This window comes from Podarcis cretensis (genome assembly GCF_951804945.1).
Source record: "Podarcis cretensis genome assembly, chromosome: 1".
In the NCBI taxonomy this organism is placed as follows: Eukaryota; Metazoa; Chordata; class Lepidosauria; order Squamata; family Lacertidae; genus Podarcis; species Podarcis cretensis.
The window spans coordinates 113,312,351-113,325,571 of NC_137170.1; the positions used below are offsets into that span (position 1 = coordinate 113,312,351).

General features: G+C 43.6%; 1 protein-coding gene across 1 annotated transcript in view; it reads left to right on the forward strand.

The window, feature by feature from the left end:
- Positions 1 to 13,221, forward strand: part of NOSTRIN (nitric oxide synthase trafficking) — a 29,035-nt gene that overhangs the window by 14,846 nt on the left and 968 nt on the right. The window contains exons 9-14 of the mRNA XM_079983813.1: positions 1,708 to 1,806; positions 2,919 to 3,044; positions 6,530 to 6,638; positions 9,352 to 9,440; positions 10,190 to 10,312; positions 12,094 to 12,208. Of these exons, the coding sequence (XP_079839939.1) occupies positions 1,708 to 1,806; positions 2,919 to 3,044; positions 6,530 to 6,638; positions 9,352 to 9,440; positions 10,190 to 10,312; positions 12,094 to 12,208 (661 nt within the window). The remainder of the gene's footprint in view (positions 1 to 1,707; positions 1,807 to 2,918; positions 3,045 to 6,529; positions 6,639 to 9,351; positions 9,441 to 10,189; positions 10,313 to 12,093; positions 12,209 to 13,221) is intronic.

A 13,221-nucleotide genomic window follows, 5' to 3' on the forward strand; every position in this document is an offset into this window, starting at 1 on the left:
GGTTAAGAATAGTTTCAGGTTAAGAACGGACCTCCGGAACGAATTAAGTACTTAACCTGAGGTACCACTGTATTTCCTAGTTTCTTAAGGGAAGATATCCCTTTGGCACCAGCACACCAAGCAATTTAATCTAGCCTTGAAATTGCTTGATTCTCACCCATCTCAAAAGGGTGGAGGCTCACACAGAGCCCCAGTTTGCACCTAACTGTAAACGAAGCTTTATGAAGAAGCAAACATTTGGGCTCCTGGAGAGGAGATCCCAGCCTCTTTGCTGGTGATCCCTGGTCATTTTTGCTGCTGCGTTGAGCTCAGCTGTACTTTGGCCTAGTGTGTTGCCTGGGGGTGAAAAACAACACTCACTGCCATGACTATGACGCGGCATGGGAGGAGAGAGGCTCAGAAGCGTCACTGAATGTGACCCATGGGGTCAGTGTGGACGTTTACCCCCCATGGCAAAATCTGTAGATCCAACAAGGCCGCAACATCTGGTTTGTCATAGACAACGTTATAATCTGACTTGAAACGTAATGAAATGTAATTCATCAAAGAGGCTTTTTAAAGAAACACCCTCCCACCCCCAAAAAAGCACCAGCATCAACAGATTGGCCATAAATTTCATACTCAATCATTTTTTTTCTAGAAGCAGAAATTTAATTAAATGCTGTTAAGCATCACCACCTCCACAGAGTTACTGTATTTTTAATCACATGCTGAGTTCTGCTCCAAGCCTTTTAGCATTCTTCAGCTAAAGGAACACCTACATAAAAGAGACGAAGGGTGCAATGCAGCCAAAGCAAAACACTTTTAAAACTAGTTGATTTCAGTGGAGGGAGAATCATGCGCTTCACATGTGTACCTATGGCTGTTTGGGTACACCCTTTCCACTCACGGGGGTCCTAAGTACCTGTGCGATGTAATGAGTAGGTTGATAGTAGGGATGTGGGTGGCGCTGTGGTCTAAAACACTGAGCCTCTTGGGCTTGCCGATCAGAAGGTCGGTGGTTCGAATACCTGCAATGGGGTGGGCTCCTATTGCTCTTTCCCAGCTCCTGCCAACCTAGCAGTTTGAAAGCACGCCAGTGCAAGTAGATAAATAGGTATCACTGCAGAGAGAAGGTAAATGGTGTTTCCGTGCACTCTGGCTTCCGTCACAGTGTTCCGTTGTGCCAGAAGCAGTTTAGTCATGCTGGCTATGTGACCTGGAAAGCTGTCTGTGGACAAATGCCGGCTCCCTCGACCTGAAAGCGAGATGAGTGCCGCAACCCCATATTCGCCTTTGACTGGACTTAACCATCCAAGGGTCCTTTACCTTTACCTAGGTTGATAGTACAGTGGTACCTCAGGTTACATACGCTTCAGGTTACAGACTCCTCTAACCCAGAAATAGTACCTCGGGTTAAGAACTTTGCTTCAGGATGAGAACAGAAATTGCGCTCCAAATAATAGTTCTAGCATGACTAGAAACCATGGAAGGAAATTGCAGGGCAGGTTTTGGGGGACATATTAGGAACGCTTCCTATTGGTAATGCTGTTCAGCAGTGGAGCAGATTGTCTTGGGATGTGGCGGGTTCTCATTTGCAGGAGCTATTTTTGCATGGACTGGATTGGGGACGGGGTTCCTCTGGTGGCTCTGTGTGCAGCAGACCAATCTAATCCTTGCAGATTGCCCATTTTTTGTGGTAATGGCTTCCTCCCTTCCTTTAAACAGAGCATCCTAGAACTCGAAAAGGAGCGACTGCATCTTCTGTGCAATACATTAAATTGTTACAGCCAGCATCTTTCCAGTTTGGCACAGAACCTAATTGCGGTATGTAATATTAGGATTTTTCACCTCCAGTGGTTAGAAAGTTCGTTTTTAAAAAGGAACTGTTGCCAGTTCAAGAACGTTGTTTTTCAAAATGAACTGGTTCAGTTCCAGTTCATCCAAATGAACCTTTTAGTTCATAAAAAGTTTGTCCTTGGCATACATTTTTTCAGCAGCCAGCGTGGTATAGTGGTTAAGAGCGGTAGTCTCGTAATCTGGGGAACCGGGTTCGCGTCTCCGCTCCTCCACATGCAGCTGCTGGGTGACCTTGGGCCAGTCACACTTCTTGAAGTTTCTCAGCCCCACTCACCTCACAGAGTGTTTGTTGTGGGGGAGGAAGGGAAAGGAGAATGTGAGCCGCTTTGAGACTCCTTAAAATGGAGTGAAAGGCGGGATATCAAATCCAAACTCTTCTACCAGCCAGTATGCTGAACCAATGTCCAAAAGCAAATCGGAGGCCACACACAAGTAATAAGATGTCTGACAGACAGAACGTAAGCAGGTTAAACTTTCCCCATAATTGTATTTCCATACTAGAAGACTTACTTTGTTTTATTTCTGCCACCTACACAGCTGTTAGAGGCACAAAGCACCACTGTTGCTAAGGAATCCGAAAGAAGGAATGTGAGGCATTTCTCTCTTCTAACCTGAATAGCTTACAGCAAGAAGTACAGGTCCAGGAACAGGTGCAGGAAATGCCTCACATTCCTTCTGATTCCTTAGCAACAGTGGCTGACTTAGTGTCTTTAGCAATAGCCTAATAAGCCTTAGACCGTTCCTGCCACATTTAGCTTTGCAACTTTCTTTAGAAATGTTTGGTTGATTTTTTTAAATAAAAATGAAAGTTAAGAGTCCGGGCCTCCTGCTGGTGGATGGCGAGGGCAAAAGTAATGAACATGAAGATGAACTATAAATCATTCAAAGTTCTACCCCCAAACTGAACTTTATTCACCTTTAGAACACCTGACATTTACAAGTACTACTTTCAGGTGTAGTTTTTGAACTAGTTAATGAACTTTGTTCAATGGGACTAGTTCATTCCAAGCGCTGTTCACTTCCATCTAAATATTATTAGAGCTTCTTTTCATATTGAATCTTGTTTGTCCTTATTCTAGTGCCACACAAGGCTTCATAATGCAGTCAGTGAAGTTGATGCACACAAGGACACACAGATGTTAGGAGAAGAAATGTCCATGCCTGCTACAGAGACCAAGCTGGAGCTGTTATTAACAGACTATTATGTGAGTGCACTACTGAGATGCTTGTCATCATGACGGGCAATGTTTGTATGGCAATAGGAACTGCCTGCTAGGGCTGGACGATTTATCGATATATCGTTCAAACCCCGTTTGAAGTCCATATCGTGATATCGGTTTCATAGTTTTTGACCTGGCAATGTATCGTGAATAAGGATGTTTGTGTGTGTGCTATGCAAAAATCACAATGTAGGAAAAATCATGGAACCAACCAATGCTTCTCTTGATTCCTGCAGCCTGTTAGCTCTGCTGGCTCAGCTCTCCCCCGCCTCCTTCAGGGAGCAACGAATCACAAGAGCATTGGCCGGCGAAAACCACATTGCAGTAAAAACTGAAGCCAGCCTGTGCCTCTACGTAGCTCCATCCTTATTTCAGACATTGTAACATATCAGTATATCGCAATGTTTAGCCAATGCTATATCATGATGTTGAAAGCAAAATATCGCCCAGTACTACTGACTGTTGTAGGAACCTCTGGAGGAAGTGTAATGACATGCCTCTTGGTGCATTCTGTGTAAACTATAAAACTGAGCCAGCTACCCAGTGGTAGGCAGGTTTTGCTCTGATTTCACCAGTGCCTAACCGCAGCACTTTACTTTCCCTGTCAGGGTGAATGACACAATTTGGCAGAAAGTAAATGGGGGAAACAAGGGACGCAGGTGGCGCTGTGGGTTAAAGCCTCAGCGCCTAGGGCTTGCCGATCGAAAGGTCGGCGGTTCGAATCCCTGCGGCGGGGTGCGCTCCTGCTGCTCAGTCCCAGCGCCTGCCAACCTAGCAGTTCGAAAGCACCTCCAGGTGCAAGTAGATAAATAGGGACCGCTTACCAGCGGGAAGGTAAACGGCGTTTCCGTGTGCGGCTCTGGCTCGCCAGAGCAGCGATGTCACGCTGGCCACGTGACCCGGAAGTGTCTCCGGACAGCGCTGTATTGCCTCTTGAGTGAGATGGGCGCACAACCCCAGAGTCTGTCAAGACTGGCCCGTACGGGCAGGGGTACCTTTACCTTTAAATGGGGGAAACAATTAATATGGGAACTGAATAGATTTCTTGCCATCCGTGATCCCATTTCTCAAGATTGCTCCCATCTGCATACCTCCAGCCTCTTCTGTTCCTTAGGACTGCTCTTACCATGTGTGTTGGCCCGTTCAAGTGTACGATTAGCACACCAGTACTTTGGTGGCCCAGATGGGCATGCTGGCCCTGTAGTCCAGTGGTAGAGCATCTGTATTGCACAGGTTCAATTTCTGGCATCTCCAGCTAGGGATGAGAATGTCCCCTGTCTGCAAACCTGGACACCCTCAGCCAATCATTTGTGGGCAAAACTGAGCTAGATCGTTCTATGGTCTGACCTAGTACAGGGCAGCTTCTCAAGGTCCTATGCTGGCATGCTAACACTGCATATGAATAAACCATGATACGTGCATTTTACTGTGACTGAGCACAAACGGAATATTCAGGCTTTACCCATGGCCCACATCTTGTAAAAATCAGGAGTGTGTTGCAAGAGTGGGACAAAACATTGAGAAGCGGTTTGTGTATTAATAAACAGACACTATGAAAATATTGATCTACAGGTTGCAAATAGGTTTGTGATTACCTGAACACTGTTTTGTTCTCTCTTGCAATAAATGCCATTGCAACCATGTTCAGCTCATAATGCAAGTTCTAAATTAACACCCCAATTGTAGAGCATCTGAAGCAGCCAAGTCACATTCAAGATCCTTAAAAGGGCTTGTAATATTTTGGCGCCACTACTGTTTTTGCTTCACAAAGGACTGATCACAAATCAACGGGTGCTGCCAATGCTTTATCCACACAGAGGAAGCAGTTGACATAAATCAGAAACTAAGGTCCACAGAGCCAAAAGCCACAGCGGGTGCCTTCTTGACTATTATACTTTCTCCTGTAACTGTCTATATGGGGGAATCCAACATCATGCAATTACTAAGCTATAATACAATAGCAACAGAGAGCTGCTTTTTCAGCACTGTCGCTTTGCATGCCACTTAATCACAAGGTTTTATTGGCACAGCAATTATGCTTATGCATTGCAAAAGCACAATATGATAAGCAGAACTGGAATATCCAAATAATGGATCTGGATAAGCTTATTGTCTGTAACTATTATTATTCAACTGAGCTGGGAACATATTTCAATTTTTTATGTGTCAAAGACTTTGCGGGGAAAACTATAGGGCTGTGTTCACATGTACACACACACACACACACACACACACACACACACACACAATGGGCATCAGAATTCCAAGGTAATTACCCTGTTCATTAGTTTTGGGGGCCAGACAGAATCAGAGGTGTGTTAAACCTTTCACTGATTTTTAATGAACCTTCTTTCAAATCATCTTTCTGATAATATCCATGCTTGTGCATAATTTCATAGAATGTCTGCTTCTTCTGACGTACCACCCTTGCTTTGTTGCACCATAAAACTAACATTTCAAGATAAAGGGAAAGGAAGTTCTGCAAAAGGAACATTTGTATGCTACCTCACATAGTTCTGTTACTAGAAGTGGCGATTTGCCGAGCGACTTATAATATCGCCGCATGCGTGCAATCAAATTATTTCATATTGAGAATAATAATTTAGCACAATCCAATATTGACTAAATAACACTATTTGATATATTCTAACTGCATTGCTTGGGGCCTGGAGACTTGAGTAGGGATCAGGAATTGAAAGCCCCAGGGCGAATCTGTAATATTCTAAGTAGGACCAGCTTGCCCCAGTTGCCAGTGTGGAAGGCAAAAAGATTGAGTGCCTGTGGGCAACAGAACATTCCAATGTCTACTTTAGAAAGATGTTGGGCCTGGTCTGCTACCTTTTACCACCTCTGCTAAGTGGCCCTCTCAGAAAACTAGAGTCTTGGACAGAATATACAGGTTAGTTTAGTGCTTGCTAATCTCTACTGCCTTCACCTGTGATTGCCAGAATACCATGAGACCCATAAATTCTGGCTGATAGGACATTCACCTTCCTTTTCTAAGAAAATGCTCTCGGGGTCTAAGTGCTTTGATGGATCGCTGCCTTGCCTTAGAATCAGAGAATTGTAGAGTTGGAAGGGACCACAAGGGACCATGTATTCCAGCTCCCTGCAGTGCAGGAATCTTTTGCTCAACTTGTGGCTCAAGCCCACAACCCTGAAATTAAGAGTTGTATGCTCTACCAACTGAGCTATTGCCGTCAGTGTTGCTTTTTTTAATCTGAGACTAAATACTGAAACATTTTGTGGTGCATGAAGCCACGGTGAAGTCAACCGTGTTGTCACTTGGACTTGATTTGTGCAGACCGTGCCAGTGTCAACACTCAATGTGTGCTTGAGTTTAGAGTAATACCAAATGCAGGCTTCATTGTACTTCTGCACTTCTAATAAACACCTTCCTGCTTGGATGCATTTTTTCTTTTCCATCTGAACTGCATGTCTAAAACATGGGTTTATTTTCCTGCAAAAAGGAGGAAGATGCTACGAGCCTCATTGAAAAAGAGAGGAGACATGCTTCCATCAAAGCCAAAGTACTACGTGTTCAAAAGGACTTGGAGAAGGCGTTACAAGACAAAGCAGGTGCCTTGAAATGCTGCCTGTATGCCTTGATATATTGAGTATTACCATTCAATCCCTGACATTGCTTCTAGAGAAAACTGGCCTAGACAAGAGTCCATAGATTGATAGACTAAAACCAATTCCCCTGGAATTGAAGACAAATGTGTAAGGAAGCTATGTGCATTGTTAGCCCTTCAACACACAGCTTATTTACCTATAAAGGTAAAGGTACCCCTGCCCGTACGGGCCAGTCTTGACAGACTCTGGGGTTGTGCGCTCATCTCACTCTAGAGGCCGGGAGCCAGCACTGTCCGCAGACACTTCCGGGTCATGTGGTCAGCGTGACGAAGCTGCTCTGGTGAGCCAGAGCCGCACACAGAAACGCCGTTTACCTTCCCGCTAGTAAGCGGTCCCTATTTATCTACTTGCACCCGGGGGTGCTTTCGAACTGCTAGGTTGGCAGGCGCTGGGACCGAGCAACGGGATTGCACCCCGCTGCAGGGATTCGAACCGCCGACCATGCGATCGGCAAGTCCTAGGCGCTGAGGTTTAACCCACAGCGCCACCCGCGTCCCTGTTATTTACCTATACTTATTTATAAAACTTCTTACCTGCCCTTCAGCATAAGATTCCGAGGTGGAGTTACGATAGCAGAATATACAGTTATAAAAACAGATAAAACCATTACAATTATAATGCACACAAAAGTGTTCCAAATGGAACAGTGCAGTGTACAAAACAGTATGAGATGGTTCCACAAAACAGCTTAATTTTCAAAGAGCAGGGGAAAGTGATCTCTTTAGCCCAATGTGAGAGCTGTACAATGAAGATGCTAGATGCATCTCTGTGGGGAGGTACAGTCGTGCCTTGGTTGACAAACACTTTAGCTCCTGAATGTGGGAATGTTTAGGGATGCGGGGGAGGATATATTGTCTAAGATATCCTATCTCAACTTGTCTTTACAAGTTCAACAAAATCAGCAGAGTTAACATTCCCCCTTTTTAAACACACACACAGCAGATAGCTTGCTCAGACTCGTTAGAGTCTCTGTAAATATTTCCTGGTATTTTTCCCGTTTAATCCCTCCTAAAATAAGATGCTATGCAGTCTTCTGTAAAGTATAAAACACTTACAAGTAAATCATCTGTTCACACAAAGGTACCCAGAAGGCAGGGATGCAGGTGGCGCTGTGGGTAAAAGCCTCAGTGCCTAGGGCTTGCCGATCGAAAGGTCGGCGGTTCGAATCCCTGCGGCGGGGTGCGCTCCCGTCGTTCGGTCCCAGCGCCTGCCAACCTAGCAGTTCGAAAGCACCCCCGGGTGCAAGTAGATAAATAGGGACCACTTACAAGCGGGAAGGTAAACGGCGTTTTCGTGTGCGGCTCTGGCTCTGGCTCTGGCCAGAGCAGCGATGTCACGCTGGCCACGTGACCCGGACAGCGCTGGCCCCCGGCCTCTTGAGTGAGATGGGCGCACCAACCCCAGAGTCTGGCAAGACTGGCCCTTACGGGCAGGGGTACCTTTACCTTTACTTACCCAGAAGGCAGACTTTTAAAAGGTTATAACATAGTTTAAATGTGGTGACTATCTCCTTATGAGAGAAAGCCCCCCTTTTCTTCTCTTGGCCTGGAGCCAAGGGTGCATCTTAGTAGTGCTGTTGTTAAGATGACATTGATAGAAACAAGATGATCGCCAGCCTGTGATTCTTTTCTACTTCAGGAGAGGCCATGCCCATCTCATTACATATAGGAAGTTTCATCTGTCCTGGAAAGCAGGAAGTTCTGGCTGGAGGACTGAGACAACCTTCATCTCTACTCTAGCAATGTTGTGTTTGACCGCATTCTTATATTCCACACTGAATGCCGCAAACCTGGGAGTGTTCTGGTTTGTGAATATTCTTTTGGAAGCTGAACGTCCGGCAGGGCTTCTGCGGCTTCCAATTGGCTGCAGGAAGGTCCTGCAGCCAATCAGAAGCCTTGCCTTGGGAGTCTAACGTTTTGGAAGTCAAATGGACTTCCAGAACGGATTCCGTTTGGCTTCCAAGGTACGACTGTATATAATTTTGGAGCTGCCACAGAAAAAGCCTTCTCAGGCTGTCATTCATCATACTTCTGATGTGTTTTAACAAAAAGGGCCAGTAGGGATGGAGATGGTATTTTGTATATTTGGGGCCTAAGCCATTTAGGGTTTAAAACACTTGAATTGGTTTGGAAACAACTGGCAACCTGTTGCATCTTCCGTGGTGGATAGCGAGCAAATGAAAGCAAACAATAAATGCACAAGTCACCCTTCGCTAACAGAGGAATCGCCCACTTAATAGTCCAGGTTGGCTAGCCTCTTCCTTCTTGCCATTTTGAAAGTTAATAAAGGCAGTATTTAATTTAGGTTAATTTGTTCTCCTTGAACAGTTGATCATCTTGGGCCCTCCAGATGACTGCTATTGCTGCGTCTTTTATTACCTTGTCTGCTTTATCACAATATGATTGTACACCACTTTGTGGCCTATTGAGCCAAAAAGCAGCTCTTAATTTTTTAATATAAATAAATATGTCCTGGGAGTTTTCTAATGGCACTATAACGCTTTACAGTTGATTTCCAGAAACATTTTATGAAGCATTTGTTTTCCAGAGACATATGCATGAAAGATTAGTAAATGTTCTGTGTGTGGGGAAAAACACTATAGTACAGATTGTTTAATCTTTTATAAATGGTTATTCCTTCAATATTCTTTTTAAAGGTCTGGAACGAATGCTTAACGCTTATACGGAATCTCCACAGTTCTCAGATGCAAAGAATCAGAATGATATCACTGAGCAGCTTGATGAGGTAACATTTTTTGACTGTAATCTGTAAATTAGTTTTATACCATCTTTTTAATGCCTGCCTGGGCTTAATTGGTTCATTTCAAATCCAGCTTTCACTAATATCCAATGCCCATGCCTCAAACAATCAATAGAAAATCAACTGGGCAGGTTTGGAATAGAATAACCTGCCAAATTGGGTGTGATTTATTTTAGGACAAGAGACAATAAGAGAAGTACTGTAGTACATTTTAAACAGGAAGTCTGATTGTGTGTGTGTCAACTAGTGATGGTACAGAAATTTGTTTCAGTTTGCATTTAAAGGTGAACCTATGTAATCTGCATTTTCCAAAACAGGATGAAAACCAAAACACATCCATCCTTCAAAATTCACTTCTGTAAATTATGGAAATGCAACCAAATCATGTGTACAAAAATTCATATAAGTAGGATAAAGTGTGCCTACAAATGCATATATTACTGAAAACAATATACAAAAAATAATTATATTGGGGGAATTGCTTTGCAAAAAATATCTTTTAACAGGCAAACTTGCATACAAACGTGAGTGTATTAGAAAAAATGTGCAAACGTGTGAAAATGTGGAGAACTCAACTGAACATAAATTGGAAAAAAGGGGAAACGAAGGGAAATCAAAATTGAGATTCACCCATCCCTAGGGTCAACTCCTGCCCCCACCCGAAATCAACATGAAGCAAAATACCATTTTACTAACAGTATTTTTATTTTTTAAAAAACTATCTGTATTACTAGACATCTCTGAAAGTTATCCTTCTGCATGCAAACCACTTCAAGCTGGCGACTGTGCTTGCAGAAATTGAGCAGATGCCCAAACCAGTCGAACCCAGGAACTGCATTTCAAAATGGAAGGAAAAGGTACTATGAAGGGTTCTGGCCTGTGTCAAAGCACTTTTAGGGAACATGTGTGAGGCTAATTTGGGGGATATGTTTTTACAGCCCAATCCCACAAAGTATTACAGCCTTCTGTACATCCTGGTTCTTTCACCTGCCATTAGTGGGACCAGTATGTCATTGCTGGTAAGAGCATACATTTGGGAAAGATTATTATTATTATTATTATTATTATTATTATTACAATACAGCTAAACAAAAGCTTTTAATTACTCTTCAAAGTACCATATTTTTCACCCCATAGGACGCACCTAGTGGTTTTTTTTTTGGGGGGGGAATAAAGAAAAAAAAATCCCCCCCCCCCCCAGGCGCGGGGCTGGGGCAGGGGAAGCCCGAGCTTCCCCCAACCCCAGCCCCCAGAACAGGCAGCTCTCTGCAAGCCTTGGGAGACCGGCACGACTTCCCGCCAGGCTCCCACACCTTGCGGATATCTGCCTGAAGCCCAAACCAGGTCGGGGAACAGCGGGATGGCGGCGCTCCACCTCCCCGCTGTCCCCCAGCTTGTGGGGTTGGCGACGGGGAGAAGGAAGGAGGGAGGTCATTTTTCCACTGGAAATTTTGCCTGCTAGAGCTGAGTACAGGGGATAATTAAAAAAACAACTTAGAATCATAGAATGGAAGGGATCCTGAGGGTCTAGTCCAGCTATGACCAAACTTGTTAGCTAGGGATGATGGGAGTTGTAGTCCAAAAACAGCTGGAGGGCCAAGTTTGTCCACCACTGGTCTAGTCCAACCCCTTGCAATGCAGGAATGTCAACTAGATCAAACATGATAGATGGTCCTTCAACCTCTGCTTTAAAACCTCCAAGAAAGGAGAGACCACTACCTCTCAGGGCAGTCTATTCCACTGTTGAACAACTCTGTCAGAATGTTATTCCGGATTTTTAGTTGGAATCTTTCTTGTCACTTCAATCCATTGATTCAGGTCCTACCCTCTGGAGCAGAAAACAAGCTTGTTCCCTCTTCCATGTGACAGCCCTTGAGATATTTGAAGATAACTATCATATCTCCTCTTTACCAGGCTAAACATACCCAGCTCCTTCAACCATTCCTCATAAGGCTTGGTTTCCAGACCCTTGATCATCTTGATCACCCTCCTCTGCACAAATTCCAGCTTGTCAATATTCTGTTTAAACTGGGGTGCCCAGAACTAGACATAGTAGTCTGACCAAGGCAAAATAGAGAGGGTCTATTACTTCCCTTGATCAGGACACTATACTTGTTGATGCAGACTAGAATAGCATCAGCATTATTTATTTAGCTGTTGCATCACACGGTTGACTCATGTTAAGTTTGTGGTCTACAAAGACCCCTAGATCCTTTTCACTTGTACTACTGGCAACTTCAAAAGTGATAAGGGATATAGTTTATTAGTGTTACTTGTAAAGATGCAGACTTATTATGAACAGAATCCTGTGGAAAGCTGCTTCGTGTAAGAAAATATAACTGTTTGTCTGGGGTTTCTCTGCAGTAACCACCATAACATATGGAGGGGGAGACTATCAAAACATATCTTAGCAATTGGGAAAGAGTGAAATAGCCAACATTTGTTCAGAGTATGCAAATGCTTACATGTTTACACTTAGCTATAGTTTGGCTCAGCATTATGTGCAAACTGCATCCCTGTGTTGTTCAAGTATATTTATTTTCACGTGCCTTTAGGTACAGTACTTTTGCCCAAAACAATTCAATTTTTAGCATTTCTCCTGTTAACAATGCTTTTTTCTTTCCCCCAAAACTGTTAGGACTGTGTGCATCACTCTGTGGCAATCACCTGCCCTGTTAAGAAGAAACACTTTAAGCAAACTTTGAGCACAGGGGCCACCAGTGAAGAAGGAATTAACAGAAGTTGTCCACCAGGTAAGGACACAATCCATTGCAGGATCAGCATGTGAAGTCTAGGGTTCTCTTCTCTCTCATAATCACATAGTTGGCAAAATGGCTGCCATTCTGGTACAATGGTACCTCGGTTTTTTAACATCTCCGTTGACGAACATTTCGGTTTTTGAATACTGTAAACCTGGAAGTAAACGCTTCAGTTTTCGAACATGCCTCGGAAGCCGAACATGTCACACGGCTTCTGCTGAGTGCAAGATTCTGAGGCCTAGCTGTTGGCTATTGAGTTTTTGGTTTTCAAACGTTTCAGAACTTGGAACAGTCTTCCAGAATGGATTACGTTAGAAAATCGAGGTAGCACTGTAACAGTAGAAAGCTGAGGAGCAAGTGAAAGGTTTCTAGCTAGTAAGATGTCTCTCACAGTTTCGGTACAAATTAAAGGCATAAAAAGCAGCTGAGCCTGCTGGCAGCTCAAATATTGTGTTAGTAATGATGATGATGATAATTTTATTATTTGAACCCCACCCATCTGACATAATAAAACATTAAAAAGCTTCCCTATACAGGGCTTCCTCCAAATGTCTTCTAAAGAATAATAATAGGATTATTCTTCCCTGTTCCTCCGTGGTGAGGCTCTGCATCTTCTGAGTGCTTGCCACCCTCCAGTCCTTCAAATTTATCATGATGGTGGGAAATGGGGCTGTCAGGTTCTAGAAATACGCACATATAGCTATATAGTATGGGTACTTTTTCTGTCCAGAAGCAAATAATGCTCCCTTCAAAAAGGGAAAACAGCAGTACAACTGCCAGGCCAAAATGGAAACTATAATCAAACATTAGTTTTCTTAAACAATTTAAAAGGGGTCAACATACCTAAAATGGAACAAAATACACCCGGCCCTTCAGATCCAAGCTGTTTTCAAATCTCTCCATCTCAAAAAATTAATTCAGGAGCTATACCTGGGTTGTTGTTGTTTTAAAAGAGCTAGTTATTACCACAAGACTGTATTTGTTATAGCCTGCCGTAAATATTATCA